This window comes from Pestalotiopsis fici (genome assembly GCF_000516985.1).
Source record: "Pestalotiopsis fici W106-1 unplaced genomic scaffold PFICI_Scf_7, whole genome shotgun sequence".
NCBI classification, from domain to species: domain Eukaryota; kingdom Fungi; phylum Ascomycota; class Sordariomycetes; order Amphisphaeriales; family Sporocadaceae; genus Pestalotiopsis; species Pestalotiopsis fici.
Window position 1 is genome coordinate 313,932 of NW_006917097.1, and position 23,006 is coordinate 336,937.

General features: G+C 49.3%; 4 protein-coding genes across 4 annotated transcripts; all 4 read right to left on the reverse strand.

The window, feature by feature from the left end:
- Nucleotides 1-4,265: 4,265 nt before the first annotated feature.
- Nucleotides 4,266-5,603, reverse strand: PFICI_09730 (uncharacterized protein; the record flags this gene model as incomplete). The annotated part of the gene is made up of 4 exons (XM_007838311.1): nucleotides 4,266-4,459; nucleotides 4,508-5,249; nucleotides 5,320-5,382; nucleotides 5,442-5,603. 4 exons carry the CDS (start codon nucleotides 5,601-5,603, stop codon nucleotides 4,266-4,268), a joined length of 1,161 nt encoding a protein of 386 aa, XP_007836502.1.
- Nucleotides 5,604-8,510: 2,907 nt separating this feature from the next.
- Nucleotides 8,511-10,567, reverse strand: PFICI_09731 (uncharacterized protein; the record flags this gene model as incomplete). The annotated part of the gene is made up of 2 exons (XM_007838312.1): nucleotides 8,511-10,281; nucleotides 10,344-10,567. 2 exons carry the CDS (start codon nucleotides 10,565-10,567, stop codon nucleotides 8,511-8,513), a joined length of 1,995 nt encoding a protein of 664 aa, XP_007836503.1.
- Nucleotides 10,568-14,340: 3,773 nt separating this feature from the next.
- On the reverse strand, nucleotides 14,341-15,725 carry PFICI_09732 (uncharacterized protein; the record flags this gene model as incomplete). Its single annotated transcript, XM_007838313.1, has 3 exons — nucleotides 14,341-15,011; nucleotides 15,075-15,524; nucleotides 15,611-15,725. 3 exons carry the CDS (start codon nucleotides 15,723-15,725, stop codon nucleotides 14,341-14,343), a joined length of 1,236 nt encoding a protein of 411 aa, XP_007836504.1.
- Nucleotides 15,726-21,887: 6,162 nt separating this feature from the next.
- PFICI_09733 (uncharacterized protein) lies at nucleotides 21,888-22,734 on the reverse strand (the record flags this gene model as incomplete). Its single annotated transcript, XM_007838314.1, has 2 exons — nucleotides 21,888-22,345; nucleotides 22,530-22,734. The coding sequence occupies 2 exons, from the start codon at nucleotides 22,732-22,734 to the stop codon at nucleotides 21,888-21,890; spliced, it is 663 nt and encodes a 220-aa protein (XP_007836505.1).
- Nucleotides 22,735-23,006: the final 272 nt, after the last annotated feature.

Sequence of the window (23,006 nt, forward strand, 5' to 3'; positions counted from 1 at the left end):
CAAAGTCGGTGACGGTGGGTTGGACTTGGACTTTGGACTACTGGTGGGTGGACGCCCTGTCAGTCAGTCAGGCGCGGAGGTGTGATGTTTTTTTTTTCTTCCTCCCCAGTCTTTTTTTTGGGCAGTCTGTGCCTGGTTTGCTGGTGCTCTCCCGATTATTCACTGTCCTGGCCAATGCGCGGCCATAGGCATCTTTAAAAGATTGTTTCAGAGTTTCACAGGGCCCGGCATGGGATTATAATTACATTGCTAGTTAGTGGGTGGATAGGATCAGGGTATCGATCGCAATCGCTCAATGCACCTGACAGTTATGTGGGAGACCAAACGTACGCCGGCCGGGCTGGCTCATTCCATCAGGATTGCTAGACGGTAGCTAATGTATTTTATTGCTGCCGTGGCTCTCAAGAAGGGCTGGTATTAGAAAGGGAAGGGATAAAAAATTGGCACGGAAGCAGGCATAGATTGTGTCAACACCATGAGCACGTCGATTTCCCTTGGCAATAAACATCAATGGGACTACTCTTCCGCAGCAACGATTGGCAATGTAATTGTCGTCTCGCCATTCTCTTGTTTTATTCCAAACGTCCTGCATAATAGGTTGGTTGTTTCCTACTGTGGACGTATGTACTTTTTTCTTTCGAAGACTAGATCGCGTGTGCTTGTGCCCCTCACAAGATTACTAAAATTGAATAATTGCGGTGGGTTATGCAACCAGGTTTCTCATGGTCTGTGGGCTGTCAAGAAAAACATGTACGTACTGAGTCAAAGACATGGCTGGCACTGAAGTACTGGGGCACCTTGCCCAATGCTATAAGGCCAGCCAGAGTAAAAAGAGTGCAGTGCACAGAGGAGAGGGGGGAAGAAAAGATCCAGGGACCAACCATAACCAGCAGGGGGTCCCTCTCTCTGCCCATGGCGCCAACGCCAGGCTGCCGAAAACCCATCATCCATTGAGAAACCCTCCTGAGCTAAAACTTTGACTGCTTGTCAATCCAAATCTGTCCGCGGGGCTAAACAGGTACCTTGGAGCCAGAGAAGCAAGTAGGGTCTCCTCTCAGTTCGCTAGCAGGGTATTTCTGATGTTTAACTGTGTAAAATCGTATGTGGGTTTGATGTACGGAATATTACTGCCTACCATCTGTGTTTGCTGGTTGATGATGTCTTTTCCTACACATTGCTTGATATAAAATATGTCTCTCTCTGGCTATCCTCCCCCAGGCCGTTTATATGTGCACTAGATTCCATGCAAGTCCAGTGTAGCATAATACTGTCGTTTCATCCGATTTTCTTTGGTCGATCATGGGATCTAACGGCGAATAAAAAGCTTATAGGAAATATGTATCTTTGTTTTCATGACAATCATGGCCATACATGGCTACTATTCATCGATCATCGCTTGCCCCAAACTTTGCATATCTGATCAGCAAGATCCGACAGTCTGGGACTCTGGTGTCACACACATACACACCCAGCAAAGAGGGTCAATACGTCACAATCAAGAAACGTGTGAGCAGTAGAGGGTTCTAGGCAAAGAAGATGCGCGCGCGCACACACACACACCCGTGGACGCAGCCATGCATCAATTCTATGTACAGTCCTTCTTGGTGCCGAGTACGGACCGAACCTTCCTACCGCCTCATTTTAACCATGTTCGCACATTGGTCGTCTCATGCGACTGACGAGCTGGAAGGAGGGGAACAAGAAAAAAAAAGGATGCAGTATCCAAAAGCCTCTACGTACGGATTAGAAGTCAACCATTTGACGTGCCTCTCAAATTGGGCTCCAGAGGGGGGGGGGAATATCCTGATGGGTTTTTACCCCGCGGCTGTCCAAAGACCCGACCCATTCATTCATCACGGATTGATTCTCCACGATTTGTTTTTTCTGTTCAAAAATGAAACGCCAATTGTGCAGAATAATCAGGGGTCGGTCGGCAGTCAATGCTCATTCTGGAAAACATTTATGCTTAAATTCATAGAATACTCACTCTTAATTATCTTGGGAGCGCACATCAACTTAATGTATGCTTATTGTTATTATTATCTTATGATTCAAGGAAGCTCATTCCTTGGGATGTCGCATGTCACGTGGACCACCTCCTTCGAACCCCTCACACGTGGGTAGGTAGGATGACACATGTGCATTTAATAACTGGCGGCGGCCAACCTGACCAACATGAAAGCATTGTGTATGAACAAAAGGAGACAGCTTCACGATATATGGCACATGGTACAAATCTGGAGATTGCTGGTACACCTTCCTCCGGGCAGCCGACATATCTTGTGCCGTAGATACTCAGTACTTAGCAGCAAGGCAGAATTTGTTCCTCATTCGGCTCACCGAACTGATATACACCAGAGAGGTTAGCTCCATTCTGGAATATTTGAAGCATTCGCCCACCGAGTGACTCGTCGGCTCGCCGGGTTGGCTCAATCATGGATTGCGCATGGGAAAAGGCATTCTAGACCATCACAAAGCAAGTATGCATATTGAGTCCACAAATCAGAGTACATAGTAATCATCCCTTGAAATTGAACACCACCACTACATCAAAATAGTCCGTATACATGTTCTTCCTCTAAACAAGACCCCCCTTCTTCGATCCTTCACAGTACAAACGTCCAAATATCTTGTGATCAGATTTGGCGATCCGGGATTGGCCGGGATGGATGATGTCTGTCCTGGGTCCGGCATGAGGATGAAACAGGGCGAAAACAATAAAGGTCGAGGTTTTTTATTGCAGTCCATATTCCACATCTCGTGGCAACGACGCATATTCATAGGGTCGATAGTCTCTAGGTTTGTCCACATTTATCCAGTGAGGTCTTCGGGATCCTGGAACAGTGGTGTAGTGAATACAAGAGCAAAGGGCCAGTGTCCCGACGGATCAGAAGAGTCAATAAAGTGAAATCCTCCATGGGTAGACATGGGTCGATTGTCCTAGACGGAGGCCAGGCGAGTTCGAGGCTCAGGAATATGAATGGTTGAAAAGAATCCAAATTTGATCAAGAGTCGATGCCATCATGGGTGGGTGCACTGTGAAAAATCCAGAAGACGTGGAGTGTCCTCGTTTCGAAATGGCATGATTGAACGCCAAGCCCGGCAAGATAGAGGACACCTCAAGACTTACAACAAATGCGCAAAAGCGCAAATATCTATGACCATGAGAAAGGTGCCGGTGGCAGAGCTTTACAACTGGTTGTCCAGGAGTCCTACCATGAGCGGCTGCATCATGGTTTGACAGCGGCTGCTGCCATCCATCGACAGGTAATCCTTAGGGGTGGAGTCCTTTTGCTACTGGGCTTGATGAAGGATGAAATTCCAGGTCTGTGTGCTTGTTCCAGGAGTCCCAATGTGGCCATTTGGAGTAGATTGTCCAGTAAAGCGGTGTCCTAGTGGAATGTCCTTGAGTGGTGATCCAGGAGTAAATGAATAGCTGTCTATTAGCAGTGAGGAAGAGAAAAGAAAAAGAAGAAAGGAAATAGCCAAGTGTGGAGAGCCATGGAAGAGATATGTGGGTTGTTGAAATGATCCTTTCAGAAGGGATATATATACACTCCGTCCTGTACTGACCTTGCTGTCCGGACTTGGGCCTTTCTCTATTAGTAAATGACCCTAGAATGGTCTCTCTCCATTCTTTCTCGCGCCTACCGCAGTGGAACCAAAAAGAAAAACATGAATGGACATGAAGATGAGAAAGCGCATGACAGATGACCTCCCACGTTTTTCTGGCCAAGTCCGGAACAGCAAGGCGGCCGGGTAATAATGATCAAGTTCATGAATCAAATGAGACGGTCCTTTTCTCGCGCCATATCCTTGGTCTGGTATAATGCAGAGCAGGCCCAACGTCGTAAAGTAACAATGATGGGGAAAAAATCATCAATAATTCGACCCATCCGTATGCAAGTCGTAGCAATCCATTTGCGCCGTGTCCGATCTGGTTAGGATCCAGGAGAAAAGAGCAGTATTGAGAGAAAATGGCGATATCCAGAAGAGGTGAAAGGCGTGAATCATCCGATAAGAGGGGCCAGTAGTATCCCTTGGTATCATGGAAGAATGCAAACTTGCACCTCCTGAGTACTCATCTGAGTCTCGTGTGCGGGTATATCCAGTTATTTTTTTTTGATCCAGGAAGCACCAAGCGGTGAGGAGCAGGTTCCAAAAATCCACGGGGCAATGCAAATGAACAATAATTCCAGTTCACGAGCAAGACGGTCGTCTCGCTTCCAGCAAAATCCATCGTGGTTGTAAGGTTGGCAGGATGCTTACTGCCTGCGGTGAGGGTGCCTGGAATCTCTGTGGCGGTCGCTACGTTCCACGCTATCCCGGCTGACATGGCGTGAAGATCCACTGGTTGCCATTTGAGTACTTGAAGGAGGAGCAGATGTGCGGGGAGCAGGATTTGTGTCATACTGGGAATCGTGCGATGTTCCATAGGATGGGTTGCCTGCGGGCGAAGCTAAGAAATCAGATCAAGCCGCAAAATTCTGATTGCTAGTATACTTACCGCGTCCGTAGAAGGGATCTCTTGAATCGGATGGCACGAATTGCGATGAAGCGGCCGGAGCCTGCTGGTAGTAACCGCCTGCGGTACCTGTGGGTGGGAAGCCCGGCACATTACCAGGTGCTCCTGCTGTCACATAAGTTGGCCGGCCCTGTTGGGCAATAGTTGTTACGGGAACTCCTCTTGGGCCTGATGGATATGCGTTGTCACTACCGTACATGACGGTGTCGCTGCCTCTAGCAGCCATATTGGCACCCATCTGTTGGTAAGGCCGGTCAGCAGTTGGCTGGCTAAAGCCTGCTTGCGCAATGGGAGCGCTTCCTGAATATGATACATCCATGGGACCTGGAGAGAACTGCTGTTGCTGCTGCTGTTGTTGTTGTTGGGAAGTTGTGTATCCCGGTTGGCCATACCCACCACCTTGGTTTCCACCGTAGGATGGAGCTTGGTAACCTGAAGCTCCCGTGTAGCCTGCAGATCCAGTTCCCGGGTATCTCGGAATAGAGTCATACGAATCACGGGAATTGTCCTGGTATTGTCCACCTGCTTCCGTAGGTCCATAGTACTGGCGAGACTGATGAGTGTCCGAGTTACGGTACTGGACTACTGGGGAGTTAGATTTCTGGATAAACACTCCAGGTGAATCTCTCGAAGCATGGGTACCTCCGACCGGGCCACGCGACGTCTGTTGTCGCCTTTCTTGATCCCATCGGGCAGAGTCTGCCTTCAAGTCTTCTATCATAGCCTGCCATGAATTGCGTCAGCACATACCGTCAGGTATTAAAATATTCTTGTTCGCGTTCGCTGATGCTTACCGTTGTCAGGTTTCTGTAGGCTGTAATGTAGTAGCCTTGGACTACTTGGCCGGTTTGTGGACTCTATTGCACATTGTCAGATTTGCGTCTAGTCGTCCAGAATTCATCACATCGATGCATACCTCGTAAACTCCAGGCCGTACAAGGGCATCATTTCCGAGGTAGCGACAGACATCGGCAGTTATCACCTCGCGGTCGATGCCATCTCGCGGTACAAAGTACTCGTTCTGTCGGTTGGAGGCGGGCGGCGGGGGTTGGCTCGCTCTCGGTGGTCGCGCAGCCATCTTGTGCAAGTATTGTGCTGAGAGGACTACCGGCGACGACGAGGGAGGGATAGGGTGAAGAATTAGGAGGGGGGAGAGGTAAGAGAATCAAAGAGAGGAGAAAGGCAGGGTACGTCCACAAGAGGAGCAAAAGTTGGACAAGTTTGCAGGAGGTGCAAGAACGAGCAGAATGACCAGAATGAGCTGGAGAAGGGCGGGTATGAAGAGGAGAAAAGCGAAAGGCCAGACGCTGGGGCTGGTGCTGTGGGGTCTAGACAGAGGAACGGCAGGTCCAGCAAAGTCCTTTGCTAGCGTCCGATACGGGCGTCTTCAGGGTTGGGGGAACAAGGCTCAAGCTTGACAACTCGTTGGTTCGAGCAGGGGGGTCGATGAAGGCTTGGCCTGCCTGCCCAATCCTCCACGGGTGGCAACCGAGGGAGTGGACCACGATGAATTCCCAGGTGATGATGACCCAGCAAACAGGGTCAAAAGCCTGGTGGTACGGTAGTATTTTCTTGCTGCGTCTACGCAGGCAGGCGACAGGTATTCTATTGTGTAGTGCAGCTCGTCTGACACCAATGATCGCGCACCGTTCAATGATGCGCCGTCTGACGGATGGATGGATGGATGGAATGCTACGAGCTCAAAAATTCCGCCAGAGTTGTGGACAAGAGCGAATTGGGCCAATCGACAGAGAGAGGTGCCGACCTGTTGTGGGTGGGGTGGATGCGGTATTACTGTAGGAGGGTCAAATGGCCGCTTGCAGGTGCCGTTGGGTTGCCTGGCTCGCTGGTCGGGAGACGTGGAAAGACCCTTCTCGACTGAGGTGCGAGCGACGTGGCTGGAGAAAAAGGAATAGTTTGCAACAGTCTTCTTGTGCCCAGATGTAAATAAATGTACTGAGCCCGAAGCAGGAAAAAGTTACGCCTGATATGAAGGCCTAGAGCCTGCAAAGCACTGGCGTCCGTGTGGGTTTGGGTGAAAAAAGGGATGCACGCAGCGATAGCACCCAAGGCACCACAGGCAGTTAGTGGTGCTAGACAAGGCCTTATGAGAGGAGGAGCTGCAAACGATCGTCGTTATAGTGGCGGACTGCCAACTAGACCCGCCCAGGACCTGGGTTGGTGCTTGGTCTGAGGTAAAAGGCGATTCGTTGGAGTTGTGGCTGGTGAACAACCACACAAGCATAAGCGAAGAAAACTGCGTCTGCGTCGAGCGCTTGTGACACTGTGCTTTTGTGATGAAATACGTCACAACACAATTTCAGGTAGCAGTCAGAGCCCAGGATTCTCGCGATTGTTTCTTTTCAAATATAAAGGTGGGACCAAATAAGTTCGGATGCCAAACATAAGTGGCGACGCTCATGTCTCTTTGGACAAGAAAACAAAAAGCAGCAGCAGAAGTCTTACACCGAGAAGAGGCGGTAGCTTGGGGTTTAGCAGAGACAGTGGAAACTGGTTTTCTGTTACTCTTTTAGGTGACCGAGAAGCAGGATGCAGGCTCGTGGCAAATGTCGATGGCCGAGATGGACTGGGTCGATGGGCAACTCGCCGTGTTGAGCGTCGGCTCTGTAATGTAGTTGTATGCTCAACTTTTGTTGTAGTCGCAACTATGCGATGATTGAGTGCGCGAACAGGCCACAAGGCTTCCCAAGCTGTTAAGGAGGCAATTTTTTCGAGAGCACTCCTTTTAGAGCTGGGCACAGACGCCTAGTCCCTATATAATGTTCTCCAGAATATTAGGGTATCAGGCACTAATGGAAAGCACTATTGTGATGATAGAACGCTGTTTCGTGTGCCTTGTTCCGACTCGTTCTAGCAACCAAGGGACTTCCTTGGACTGTGAGTGGCAGCAGCGGACGGTTCGGCGGCAGGTTGGAGGACTCAAGCAGTGAGAGCATGCAACGTGCCAAATAAAACTTCGTCGTCATACACGGTACATACGTGAATTGGCAGCACTTATTAAAAGGCCTCTCTGGCTACCTAGCCAAACTGCATGGTTAAGAGTCCGGTGTCTGAGTTGCATCATAATGGGCCCGGCAAAAAGCCAGACGACGAGATCCACTCCGTAGAAAACACAACCAGACAAATTCGTCAACGTGGTTACCCGGCGCTTCTCAGCTGCGTCGTGGAGGCAGGCCGGGAAGTGCCTGCTTCGACGTTGGGTATCAATGCGCCAGGGCCTAAGGAACGTACAAGCAGTCAGGTGGGTGCCCAAGTTGTGGCCAATCAATTCATTCAATATCCAGTTCCGTGGCGCCGCCTACCAGTTAACGGGTCGCATTTCCTGAGTTGCGTCCGTCCGCCCTACCACGCTGATTGCAGCAGTTGAAACTGAAAAATCCCATTGTGTACTTTGTTCATCTTGATTAGTAGCACTCGCCGACTACACAAAACTAGGTTAGAGCTGCTGTTTCGTGACTAGCTGAATGAGTGGTGGCCAGGCACCAAGCAGGCAAAGGTTATCGTGATTCACATCCCGTGTGATTTTCCCAAATAAACGAGGAAATGTCGATCCCACAGCAATGGAGTCTCTCGGCAGCTGCAAAGGTTGAGTTCTTACTCCTTTTCCGCCGAATTATTGACAACAACTCGAAGCCACCCGGGCTCGGTTGGCTCCATTCTTGGGTCTTCAGACCGACACTTCTAAGCAACCAACCACGGCAGTCGTGTACCTCTAGGGAGGATCGTCTCCTGCTGCACTGATGCATGGTCAGCCGTGGAGAGATTGGTTGCCGAGATCCTTGCAGTTGAGCCTGTTGTTCGCGTCGTCCTGATCTCCGAATGAAGTCCATTGAAAGGCCGTAAGAACTCGACACGGCCAAATGGCCGGCCATGTCTCTAGCTGGGCATCGGGACGGGAAGATCCACCCTGTCTAATGATGATTTCCTCCAAGAGAACCTCCCCCCGGATCGTATTCGCCCGTAGTTATCCAAAGTTCAACTTGCTCTGGCCTTGTTCAGGCTTATTGTTGTCCCTACGCGAATGCTTCTTTGAGGTAGATGCAGAAGAATTCTTCTTCTGCTTCTGGATGCGTGGAGCCAATTGCTGACGAACAAATCCGGATCTGCCACGTTCCTCCTCCTCCTGAAGGTCAGTCGCCATGTGCCAATCGTTGTGGCTTTGGAGATGTTCCTCGCTCTCGAGGCTTGCATTGCATCGTGAGCACATGTAACCTGTAATAGGCATCTGTCGACGCTCTGGTTCCTCTTTTGAGGGAGTTTCAGGCGTTTCCATGCCTTCGTTCCTGGCATGGAGGTCATGAGACAGGTTGGGCCTCAGTAAATGGCTGCCACCTGAAGCGTCTGCGTCCTCTTGGGCTCCGACTTCCGCGGGAGACGACGTTTTTCTAAAGAAACTCTGAATGTTTGGAGCCTCGACGCGCCTACGTTTTTCGGGTCTCTCAATGGCATCCATGGTTGATTCTCTCGAGTTGGTATTCAGCTCTTTGGCTTCTTCTCCTTTCACTAAGAAAGCCCCTATTCCCATATTTCCTGTGACGCCATCCTCAAATCCGCCGACACTGAGACTGAGGTTGGCACATGGCCAAACCCGTCCCTCTAGAGTGATTTGGTGCATGAGATGCTTGGCTAGATCGAACAAGGTTCTTTCGTCAAGCCTTTTCCCTTGAGGGATGGCACTCGACCTGGAACGAGTCTGGCCGCCGTGTCTGTGATGCAGGTTGATAGTTTTGGGCCTACGCTTATTTTCCAAAACTCCCTCTTCGACCAATCGCGAAAATATATCAGCGGCAAAGATCCTGAGCCATTTGGTGGCCTGATCAATGTTGTTGATGCTCGGACGGAATGATTTTGCCGAGAGCATGGATTTGATTTGTGTACGCGAATTGACGTCGCTGGTGTCGATGCCACGAATAGTGTTGTAGAGCCATATACCCGTGTCGTCGCCTAGTCTGGATTTCAACTGCTCTACCGGTACCGCCAAGAGATCCTTGATGGATTCCGTATCAAACGTGGACACCACCTGCTCGCCGAGCTTCCCACCCAAGTTTCGAATTTTGGTGAACTTCATGTCAGACAAAAAGTGTTGCACTGCTCGGTTCCGTATCACAGTCTGTTGATTGGGCTTCTTGTGGCCAGAGCCCAACTTGCTGAGCATCTTGTTGCTCGCTATCCCTGCCGAGCAGGTGTAACCCAGCTCGCGTCGAACTTGGGCACGTATGTCTCGAACAATTTCCGAGCCAATGAGTATGGCCACATCATCCCAGTCTGGGTCGTCTGCCTCTGCTTCGACATCGTCGAGATCAACCAATGCATCCGCCTGCCAGTCAAGCGCCGTCACAGGCGGCAGTGGTAGCCTTTCCGAAGGGTCATCGTAAGGCGGAGGATTCATAAGCTCGGGAAACCTTTCCAAGAGGATAGAATGAACCTGCGCCGATAAGTCGACGAAGACCTCGTCAATGCTAGCCTTTTCCACTTTTTGTTTATTTGCAGGCAGGAAGCCCTTGATGACAGCTAGAATTTTTCTCGACTGTAGTCTGTAAGGGTCTAGAGAGACCTTGTGGGTGCCTATGTGAGCTGCAGCATCTTCGTGATATGCCCACTTTTCATCGCCCTCCTTCCAAGTCGCAACATGCTGAGCGATGAGCTGGGGACACATTTTCTTTGCTTCGGTTAAAGTGCAGTGACGGCCTATTCCGAACTTGCGAGCTGGGTAGTTGATAGCTATGAGCCCTTGCCTAAACCTGCGTGAGCGACGCATGCCGCGATGCCAGCATGCGGTGGCCTTTGTCATGCTTACCATTGCTGAACTGCCAAGGGCTGGTCCTCGGGGGTACCCAGCCGAATCATTTCACACTGCGCATAGAATGCATCGAGATCGATGTGCGCAATGACACGCAGAGGCGATGTAGTGGAGTATGATGCCAAAAGAGCAAGCTGCCGATGAGTGAATTGTGACTTCCGGAGACGGGACCCATCATAGGCCGGGGAGGAGTGCCGGAAGGCAGGGGATGAGGCGGGCATGATTGATGGCGGCTGCACGCGACTTAGGTGGTGGAAAAGCCGAAGGATGTTGCGCGATCTTGACGGTAGAGCATGGCGCTGAAATTCAAGAGGATATCTGCAGCGCTGGTGAAATGACCACGCCTCTATGAAGGTGGCTTATTGATTGACAGATTGGTGAATGAGACTTCTTTCCCGTCTTCTCCTTACTCTGCCGCCTGTCCCGCTGTAGTCGTGGATTCGGCCTCAGCGCGTCGTTTGTCCTTGCAGCGATGTTTGCTGCCTTTGCTGCAGACGCTACAGTCAGGCAGTTCTTGCTGCCGGGTTCCACTAAGGGACGATAAAGTGGGGAAAAGTCTACTACGTCAAGCGCTGGGGACTTCTGCTGGGACTTTCTAGCAGCATTTGCATCCTTCGACTTGCGACTTATTGTAATTATTTACTTGTCATCACATTTGGCTTTAATGTCTCATATCCTTACAGGCATTCTATACAAGTCTCGACAGTGCTCTTGAAGAATCGAAATGATGATACAGTGCAGTTTGAAGCGTCCGGTTCCGATGCATTTGTTGTATGCCCAGTGTATTACCCACTCTGCTCCATACTATACGGCATTCCACCAAGGCCCCGGCTCTTCTGCGAGAAACCAATGTAGTAGACATGATGGATACACCTGCCGCTTCATGACTCTTGCATAGACTTCTTGGCAGGCCCTCAAGATTTTGTGCTCATGCGCAACATCAGTAGAATCGAATCAAACATGCGTAGCGGTTGGAGTAGTTGCAGAATGCAAAAGGCTTTCCGTGTTGGATTGATCTAGCATACCCGCTCTTCCCAAAGATCGGAGAAGCCAGCCTTTGCAGGCATCGTGTGTGTGTGTGTGTGTGTGTCAAGACTCCCTGGCGAGCAACCTCGCAGGATTGATGCGAGCGCTCGAGGATCGACTGCGGCATACTTGAAGGCGCAGTCCATGTGCAGTGTCAAAGCAAGAGTTCCAGCCCCATACTATGTATCATCTCGAGATAGAGATGTCAGGCTGTTGTGAGGAAACTGCTTGGTCTGTCTCAGAAGCCTTACCAAGCTGGCTGGCACCTCAGTCGAACTGCCTCAGAGATCAGACTTCCCATTCAGTAGTCTAGAGTTTTTATTTTTACAGGAGTAGCCCTATTTGTCCGACATACCCCCTTCACTGGCAACGGCCCCCATGATCCGATGAGGCTCTTGAGTCTGATGGGCGCTGAAGTCGCGTGCGCCGCCTCTGACGATCGAATCAGCAGTGACTCCTAAATGTAGGCGGGTGCATGTGCCCAATTTGTCGAATGTGTGGGGGGTTGCAGCGGGAAGGGAACGAACCGCAGACAAGTAGACACTGCCAGTCAACTACCCTGATCGAAATCAGCGGCAGTTGTGACTTCTCATCTTCAGCGGGCAGGATTCGGCCGTCCTTCAGTCATTATTACTAATAAAGGAAGCCAATCTCGGTAAACTAGAATCTCGTGTGATTAGAAACCTAGCCTAAAAGAATCTTTTAAGAGTTGCCTGATCCTCATTCTAGGAGACTTGATAATTGTCGTCTTTCTGTTTTGATACCTATCGATGTCACAACCAGCCTTATGGGTTTTGAAAAGCTGACAGTGCCTCCTGTCGCTCAATGGCTCTGATTTCCAAATACATGACCAAGTGGACAGCAGATGACACTCGAGTGATCGCAAAAGATTAGATATAATGTAGTCTTTCGAATATCCGAATGAAGAGTACTCGGAGGATATCCGAGGGATAATCCAAGGGAAGTAACCTCGTCTGATGCGTGTTTACCTGCAGCCCGGATCATGGCTCACCGAAATCAACGTGTGTGAATAATTGCTTTGAGGCACGTATCCAAGAGCTTTTTGCCTGAGCGTCCCTAACCTGTGTCAGCGATTGACTAGAAGCGTACACAAACCCGTGGATTGTTGCATCACCGCAAAATAATACGGTGAGCCTGAATCTCTGATTATGTTGCACAGAATTCACATATCCCACGTAACATTGGCATGACTGCGTCAAGAGGATCAGATATGGTGTTGAACAACAGAGAAACTGTGATTTTGCTGATGTGCGTGATGAAACAAAGACGCTTTCGAAAACAAGTGCTTCGTAGGTAGTCTGGTAGAGACTCCGGGACAGCCACTATGCGTTCAAGTTCCCTACACCCATTCCGTCCAAAAGTCCCGTATTCTCCTCATCTCGGGAGGAATTTTGCACATTGATCGCCAGAATTGCCATCTCTGGGGTCCAGCTCCGGTGGCTTTTCTGCGCCTCCTACGGCTTGAGCCGCATCCTGAGGCTATCTCGGCGGCAGAGCAATACCTCAGCCTAGCCCCCAGTGAGTGTGGTCAGCATCTTCAATAATTACTGACTACTCCGGATTGCTCAGGTAAAGACCGTACTTTAGAATTTCATGAATGAAGCCAAGGTGTGAAAGGATACCAGCCTCCGGAGGGATTGCGAGAATTCGTACACCTGGGGCGGATTCCTTCCTGAAAGTGCAATTCTTTTTCGAATATTCTTCAGAGATTCTCCCCCACGAGACTCTACGGCAAACAGAGAACGCGTATTGCTAAATCCGCCGCCATCTTGCATCTGGGGGCCATATATCATTTCGGGAAACCCGTCGATCTCCGAATACTTCACAGCAACTGTACAACCCCTTATTCTGTGTCAATTTAAGCTTTTAGGGCTGAGGATGAGGTCTATCTCTGGGCAGTGATACAGTGACTCGGATTACCCACACTTCAGAAGAATTGAGAAGACTGATTCGACAATGGCAACGCCTCAGATACCGACAGGATGGGATGAGGGTAGCTGCACAACATGATCCTCTAAGCTTACGTACAAGATGCCTCGGTAGTACTAGAGTGCGCTCACAAGAAGCTTCACCGGAGGAGTCCATAGGATCGTTACCAAGTGACTTCACGGGGAGAGAGACGAGGAACGAGAAATGGTTGATGAATAGGGTGTTCTGGGTGCGGCTCTACTGTTTTTAACTGTATAAATACAACAAGCAGGTCAGTTATGATGGAGAGGAGATTCAACTACGACTGCAATCAAGCTCAAGACTTCTTCGTCAATAATCTAAAGTCATCAATTTGACAACAAAGAATTCGTTTTCTTCCAAGTTTTTGAATTGGATCGGTTCCTTTTTCCAACGACGTGGTTCCGGGCTCAATTTCAGCCACTCTACACTATTTCATAAAACAGAGCCGTTGAAGAACTTCTCCAATCAAGATGTACGTTGAGCATGAATATAACTTGTGTTAGTTTCATACTGAAAGCGACTTCCACAAGGTCATCGTCGGACTCAGAATCAGAACATGACAGTTCAAACAACCACCCTTCACCACCGCCGCCGCCCGAGGAAGAGACTTTTCACTGTTCTGATTGTGATGAGGAACAAACTTTTAGTCAACGCAGTGACGGAGATTGGGTATGCTCCAAGTGTGGGCACGTGAAATGCCCAAGTTGTGGAGATTAGCCAGTGAAGAGTCAAGATTATGAGGTGGTTATCATGTTGAGCAAATAGCGGACCAAACGGGAGTCCTTGTTTATCGTATCTACACGCTCATTTTATTTGTCATTCTCAGTTCCGGAATACAAAATAGATCACGGGGCCCTATAAACACGGGAGGAGTAGTTCATTCATTACTTTGCAAAATATTAGTCATTACTACCCGCTTGTATTCGCGGTCGTGAACTTTATGTAGTCCCAATCCAATAACGCCTTGTCTTTCCGAGGGTATCATGATAATGCTCTTCTAAGTGATGTTTCTTTGAATCTCCCGCAACTCCATTCTGTCCGTTTCATCAGCAGATGCGCCATCAATGCCATATCGTTCGCGGAGCTGCTTCAGCATCTTATCCATGCGATAGAAACTTTCGTCGTTATCATGATTCACGCAGGGTGATCTTCTTATCGGGAGAAACCAATCCAAAATGTTGCTGCCCATTATCTCCTGCCAATTCCTCCAAAGTCCCAAATCCCAGGGGTTTTCGCCCGGTTCTGTCTTGAGAATTGCAAAAGTTCTGTTGGCGAGATCGTCCCTTTGCGGCTGTCTGGGCGACGAAGCTGCGCCGTTCGCGGCACCATCGCACGAATTTTCGACCATGGGCAACGGGTATGTGACGGTGTGGTACTTTTCAGGCCGCTCAGCACCGCGGGGGATTCTGACTGCGACCTGATAGACCTTCTTCCTGGCCCCGATCATGTCGACGTTGGTCATGTTGGTTGCGATATACCTCCAGGATGTCGTAGTCATGAGGAATGTGAATAGACCAAAAAATCCACCTATGGCCAGGATAGCGACCAGATGCGGATCAAGCACCGCGCCTTCGTTTATCTTCTTTTTCAAAGTTGATCCTGCGGCACCGAGTACAACACCACAGTAGCAAGCTGTATACATGCAAAACTGCGTAAAGAATTTGAAGGCTGCAATACATGTGGTGAGCAGCCTTCACGGCAAGTATGCGGCAACTGGACGGCACGACTTACAATTCTCTGCAACCATACCTCCTACCCAAGGACAGTAGTGGTCCATGCGAATGACACAACGATTGATCTCGCTGCTATGATGCGCCCTATCCGGTTTCCAATTGCAGCATTCTGAGCACCACTTGGGTCGACCGTCATTTTCGCATACAAAGGCCGTCTTGGTGTAAAACTGCTCCAGTCCCGGGCTGTTAGGGTTGGAATCTGTAGCCGCATAGTAGGGTTGGCTCTCGAGATCACCATCGCGACTGCTTGCTGCTTTCTGACTCTTCTCATTTGCCTGCGCCCTTCGTTCGACAGCGAGAGGTCCAAGCGGCACGAGAGGGACGTCGGTGTTGATCATGTGGATGGTGCGAAAATAGGCTGCGCTCATGAGCAGCAGGGTCAGGAAATAAAAGACCAAGATGGCAATGGCCGGGCCGACATTGCGTTGTTCGCGGATTAGGTATCGGACTGCAGCGGCGACAAAGGGTAAGCATTCTTGAAGTGCGCGACCGACGGGAGATCTTCAATCTCCTTGGTGCTTATTTGAGACATACCACAAACACGATAAATGGTGACGTAGGTAGCGTAACCCACCGCGGCAGCGAGGACAATGGGGATGCTGCGGGTAGCCCACCTCGACGAGGCTCTGACGCTATCAGCTGCTGACATCGCCGTTGCATCGTCCAATCCTCATGGTGGTTGAGAGAGTGTACAGAGGAAAGATGGCGATGGGCCATGTACTAGCGGGCGAGGAAGTCTTGCAAGAAAACAGGTGACAATGCACGTTGTCGCACAACAGCAGAACAGGGTGTCACCCGAGTCCTAATGTAGAGAGGCCCTGGCAATTCCCAGAGGCTGGGGATCCGCTGCAATTCCGAGCCAGAAATGAGATCGGAAATTTAGGGACGAACAGGGTAGCAAATGTAGAGCTTGCTTCAGCGCACAGACCAGTGGCTCCGTACATCTCAACGGTCCCCCCGTGCCCGATTAAACAAGATCAGTGGGAAACAGGCACCAGCTACACGACCATTTTAGGCCTTCATGTTCCTCAATGTTGCACTACATTAGTGTCGAGTAGCTCGTACTTTGCTACTGCTAAACTAAAGCACACCAACTAAACTCTTGCGCCGCCGCGTACTGGGAATAGCGGCCAGCGGATGCGAGGATCAAAACTGATCTGATATACCCCACCTAGTTGGTAGTATATGATAAGATCGTCATGAGCAACTCCCGATGACAACGGACCGCATTGCAGTAATCTCCCGGCTCAAGATCCGGAGCCACTCATCTCAATATATGCTTCGCTGCCTCGGTCTGGACTCTGGACGTTTTCTGTCAGGAGATGACCAGCCTATCAGTCGACGACGACTGCGAATCCGGCACAAGCCGCAGGTGTACGCTCGGGTGCCACCAATGAAGTTGCCCTTTTTACCCCCCTGGGCAGATTCAAAGTAGCAATGATTGCAAGGGGGCCGTTTCCCACCAAAGCCCGCCTGCTATCGACACCAACCACTATAGCTGGGCGTAGAAGTCGTGACCTTGATTCAAAATGTCATTGGCGACAAGAGCTGCAAAGGATGTGCACTTTGTCCTGCAGCCTGACGAGGAAGGGGAGCCCGATAACTTTGGCGTAGAGAAAGAAAAGTCTGCCGCTCAGACAAGGTGATTGCGCATCCTACTTGCCCGTCCTTTGGAATCCCTCAACGAAGGATCAATTGCCTGGATTCCCTACCTAGGCTCCATGTACAGGTCAACCTCCGAACATGCAGCCGTACCTGCGCAATCGATCCGCCAGGAGACTCAAGAGTTTGGACACCGCTCGGGTCCTCACACCCCAGTGACTGAATGGGTGCATTCTTGGACGCCAGGAAAGCCGAGTGATCTTCCAATAAAATTTGGTGCATTGAAAGTATATTTTGGAAAGCAGCTGGTGCCAACTCCAATTCTCATGACCCAGGCTATGATTATTGCTTGGTGTCTGACGCTCATCCCACATAATTCGACCTCCACTTCCACCCACCTACCTGCCCACTTCCACTGCAAACAAAGCTCGAATTGATCCGCGTCTGGGCAATTTGGTAGAGATAATATTTGCCTCTATGCAGTTTCCATGTCTGGACGAAGATGAGCAGAGGCGAAAATGACTGATACAATGCCAGCTGGGTCTTTTGCGACATTCGCCTCGAACAGAAATGCTGGGTTGCCTTTTGTCCAGCGGGTTCTATTTCAAGAATGAGTACGAGTTAGACTATGAAATGTGCGGCTGATTGAGCTGATGTACTCTGTAAGGCTTGACCAACCCCCAACAGCGCCTACCCGCTCGACACACACAGCAGACCGCCACAAGCTCAAGATGGTCATAACCCGCGATGATTCGAGTGAGAGTAAGAAACTTTTGATCATCATGGTTGCTCCTTGTGGCAACTTTTAATCTACATGGCTTGTTAGGAGATAAGTATAAAAATTGAGAGCCCCCGCACTCACCTAAAGGTCCACAAAGAACAACCAGGAGCTCACTACCCGGAAGTCCTAGAACGCAGAATATGCGATTTTGGTCAAACATTTGCCGTATGAGCTGAGGCCGAGGTTGCCAACAGTCCTTTCTTCTTCTTTTTGTTCCTTCTTTGCATTTCATTCCCCAATCCTGTCGACCAAATCTTTGACCAGATTTCATCGCATTCGATCGGTTTGGCGAAACAAACATTATAACATAGGAAGAGAAGAATCTCTGTGGCTCGATTTATCGCAGGACGAAACCCAGCCGCCGTCATGTGCATAAGAAGTACGATTCAGTTTTCTACGTCAAGAGGACAGTACAAAGCACAAGCTTCGCACGATTTTACATTTACTGTAAGTCAGCACACACAGCCTTACCGGACAATCAGCCCGCCCGGGCAACGGGCGAACGCCCGCCCTCACTGACTGATTATAAGATGATGCTACAGTAGCCGAGGCAAACTTCCCATCGATCCTCATGTATCACTCACTAGGCACGGTCCGCCGTAGTTTACATGAGAAGGGCGCACACATGGTAGTTTCTTTTGAACGAGGAGAAATCAAGTCACTGCGTCATCGTGCTTTATTTTTCGGTGTTATTATGATTCATCAGCAGATTTCGCCCTGTTGACCTAGGGCCTCACTAAGGATAAGGCTCCGTCGGCCAAGGCTCTCCGTGCGGCTCAACATTGCAACACAGGCAGAATTTGAAGGCTCCCGACTTGATTGACTGACTTGCGACGAGCGTCTTTCGCGTTTCACGAGTGGAAACAATCGTTTGGGCGTTTCCGGTCAGTCACATGTAGAGGGCCTAGCCACGGCACTTACATTCAGCCTATCCGCAGTCGTTCTTCAGTCCTGATGCTGCATGCCCGTATATGATCCTCTCTGGTTGAGGAGCCTGGCGTATCCAGTTACCTGTACAATGTGCTTCGGCTTGACGGGCAGAAGCGCTCAGGATCTCGTTCCAAAAGACCCTGTCTAGCAACTCTTCGAATCGTCGCATAATATCCAATCTTCTCTGCTATTAACATACAGAATGATTCCTTGACGCCATTATTCACCTCAGGCAACTAAATAATCTCACCTCTCATTTGCGATAATACATGAAGCTTTAAGGCTTAGACATACCACGAGTCCTCTTTGGCATTTATACGAAATCCGGTCTCGCCGGTGCAAAGCACAGTCAGTCGCAATATGTCCATTCATACGAGTATTCCAAACCCCACTTCGGTATGGGTAAGAGGAGATAATTGAAGCATATGATGCTTCCCTCGTCAGCTTAGGCACTTTCGATGGCGAAGTGAGCAGGAAGATAAGAGGTCTTGACCGAGGCAGGAAATGCTCTGAGGATATATTTGTCTTGGAGCATCCGTTTCACATTTGACATGAAATTAGAGCATTCGTATCAGATTTTAATCACCATCGATTCGATCAAGCAATCTTACTCTCAGAGTGACTCCTTGTGACTTGCTTCCTCGCTGCCAAATTTTCCCCCTTTGAAACTTACTCGCACTCGCCCAACATGGGCAAAACAACCTACTTGTGGCAGTGTGTAAGTGTCGCTTTAAGTCAAGGCTAAAAGGTTGTATGTGCTAATTCTACAGTGTCACTGTCACGGTGTATGGCAAACTGTCGGACTCAACGACTATTGCAGCGAGTGCCAACGTATGAAATGCAGCCAGTGTGAGGTTATGGCCGTCAAGGTGAAGAAGAACCGCTGAGGTAAAGACCAGAGTCCCTTGAATTACTCCTTGCGGGTGCTAATTTAATTTAAGTAACATATGCAATTTGATTCACGCATGATCAAATCGCATTGCGGATTATATCACTGGCGTGGAGGGACTTTGTGAATACCACGGAACTCCCGTACGACATCACCTTCCAGCCTTGCAATCGTGTTGGCGATGCTGGCTATCGTCATCACATATATCAGGAAAACTGCTCATTCTTTTTTATGTTTTTTTGTCACTTTCTCTTTGTCCTCGAGGGCGCAATAGGCGTCGTGGAGTTGCGCTGCTATATACCACTGGCGGGAATGAATACAGAGAGGGCCACATTACATGGCCCGGACCAGCTCACGATATAGGATTTGGAGAATTTCATCAATTTAAATAGAATTTTATCTCACATACTTCCAACAATAGATCAAATATCGTCTTCCTACATTGCCACGATAGATATTGTCACTCTCGACCAAATGCATGTGTAGATATTGCAACACGTGATCTACTGGGCCTAGAACTTCTCATCTCTTCCGCGCCAGAGTCAACACTGCTCAGTGCTACATTCTAGGTTTAGCCTACGGCATTTCATCCATATGAAGGTTTTTAGTAATCATGAGGTTATCCCTGGTTAGCCCTGGTTAGGATCACCATGTATGAAATCAAAACTTGATACGAGGGACCAAACTGAAGACTATCAGCATAATCATTCGGTAGTCGACATGCGCCACAGTGAGATAGTCGCCCGTATTAAAGCCCTCAGCGGGCCTCAGAGTATGTGACAGAATTATGGTTAGCCTCACTTTTAAGCTTGTCTTGAGAATGCGCCTCCGCCCATGACGTGTGCTTCTAGAAGAACCAGCTCGCATCTTGTCTATGCATGGAAGCGGAAAAGAATATTCGAGCCCTTAGCACATCGTTCCTTTGACCCGAATGATGTGATATGTTTTAAAAAAGCCTGGAATGATGGTATATTAATGCTCACCGCTGCCCCCGGTCTCCTCCTTTGCTCCGTGTTTGAGAGTGGGTCTTCGGGCGTGGGCGTAGGCTATCTGGAGGCGACTGCGTAAGAAATTTGAGGCCGGGCGTGGCTCGCCGACACCTGGCAGGATTGATAAGAAATGGCCTTCAATTCCAATAGACTTTTAGCATCTACGATGCCTCATTGGAGAAAAATGCGAAAAAGAAACTCACATGCTCGCTCATTCCGCTCCTCACCGACATCTACTCTTGAGAGGCGAAGCTCCTGAGTAGCAAATTCTCACAATAGCGGCTTGCGTCCTTTCCATTCCAGGTTTTGCAATTTCACCACTAGTCACCGCGGTGACGAGAATGAATCTTATGAGGATGATTGATTGGGGTACAAAGAGAAATGATAGACACATTCGTCGGTGTGCGCCTCAGAGGGGAGGCACGATCGTGAGCTTCACCTACTCCCAGCTAATGAAGGAGGCCGGTTAGGCATACTTTGTTTGCTGATAATCGTCCTCTTCCAATTTCCTCTTCCAATTCAAGGCCATCGGCACTCTAATGCGCGGGATATAAAGATGTCTTTGGAGAGCATCTTCGAACAACTTTCTAAGAAATCATCATTAATCACAGCAATCACCAAGCCATCAGCTTCATTAACCTGAGAGAAAGCATATTTTGATCACAATCACCACAACATCTAATTTACACCCAGCAACAACGATGCCGCCCAGAGGAGAGGAAAAGAAGAAGTCGAGGAAGGTGGAAATGTGGTACTGCGTAAGGAGAAGCATGATCATTGTCCCAGTCCTCTTGGCTAACGGTACAACCTTGTCAGTGTCAATGTTCGCAGGAGAACAGTGCTTTGGCCAATCCATCATGCTTGAACTGCGGTCACCAGCGATGTGGGTATTGCACCTGGCAATTGGTCAAAGTAAGAAAAGGTGCTTAAGGGTGAGTGAATGTCCCTTTACAAGAGAAACCTCTGATACAATCGTGCTAAACCGATGGGTTGTAGAAATTCTCCTCGGGATATCCCGAACCGATACCCCTTTGACTGGAATTTCGGCCGACCACAGAGCGATATGCTGGCATGCAATGTGTGTTGGCTTGTATTATAAAGCCATTCACACCACTCGCATTTTCTGGTTTTGTTTAGCGTTTCTCCCACATCAGAGCCACAGCATGTTGCTGGCTAGGCAGTCATATTGCAGAGTGATAAGTAGTACAGATCCTTTGATGACAGACAGAGGATAATCCACAGAAAAAAAAAAAAAAAAGGGCAGACAGAGAGGGAGAGACAGCGAGAGCATAGATATAGTAAAGAGACAAGGTGGTTTTACCGAAGTGGATGGCATTGCATTCTCTTTCATTTGTTTGATATATACCGCTGAATCTTTTGTTTTAGTCTAGATTTGTACATCACTGGGTTGGAAGGGGGTTACGTTACAAATACGAAGAAATAATGCACGTTCAGGCTAGTGACTCAAAGTCTCGTCTCATTCCGAAAGGAATAATATAAATAATGATCAATCTCATCAACCGAACGCAGGTCCCTTTTCGTGCACTTTCACTTGAGTCACACTTCCAAAAACCTGATAAACTACCTGGTGGTTGCATATCCGACCCCAGACCACCTGACCTAGGTCCATAGACCCAACAGACCACTATGAGAATCTGCAAGAATCGGATCCTTGGCTGGCTTGCTGGTGCGCCAGACTTCCTCATACCGACCAATATGCTCGCCGCCCACCGGGTGATCCCAATCCCGTGCTCCATTCGGATATGCGCCCATCATGGTGAAGCCGCTCAGCTCCGTCTCGGACAGGGCACGGCACTTGTCCTCGGATTCGATGGCATGACCTTTCCCCGGCGTCAATAATGCAAACTCGGCTTCGGGCTGTGTGTTGTAGGTCTTGTGGGCAACCCCGGCGGGTATGATGAAGACGTCTCCGGCCTTGGCGTCGACCTCGACGCCGCCATCCTCCCTGGCCGCGCCGTGGGTGTTCTCCTCGAGATTATCAGTCGTGTCGGCCACGCCAAAGCGGATGCGGGCGTGGCCGGTCAACACCACCATACATTCATGAGCCGAAGAATGATCTGGTCAGTCAGAGTACATTAGTATCCTGTGCTGCTATTGCCTTATTTAAGGGCTTCAAGACTATTGGTGTCACGGAAAAAAATGAAAGCCGGGTAAGATAGACAACTAGCTTTACCGTATAGGGATAAAAACAACATCGTTATAATGATTGATTGATAAAATGAAATATTTCAAAGTACTCACAATGTGATCGCTGTGTTGGCCCATAGCGGAAGATCCATTGCGTCGTCCAGCCGTTCTGCTCAAAAAGCTTGTGGCACGAGACTGCCGCCGCATTCGGCGATTGCTCTACCTCTCGCGACAAGAAGCCAGAATAGTGGAGAAGAGGTCGAGGGGAGTTCGGGATCAGCGCAGTAGGCTCAAGGAAGTATTTCCTTGGTTCGGCCATCTCGTCGCTCGTCCGGAGCTCACTGGGGCAAGTGATGACAATCGGTTATAGTCGGCACTCTGGGATCAGCAAGTACTGTCGCTCTACTGCAGTCAGTGTGATAAGGTGCACTTTCCGGTCACTTGATAATATAGCAAGCATGGAAAGATGAATGAAAATAAGATTCCATTACGAGACATAAATCTTGTTGGAGACAAAATAGTCCAAGACTTTGATACGTTTGTAATGATAATGGTATATTACCCCACACTTTGGCTTGCTTGTCATTGCCA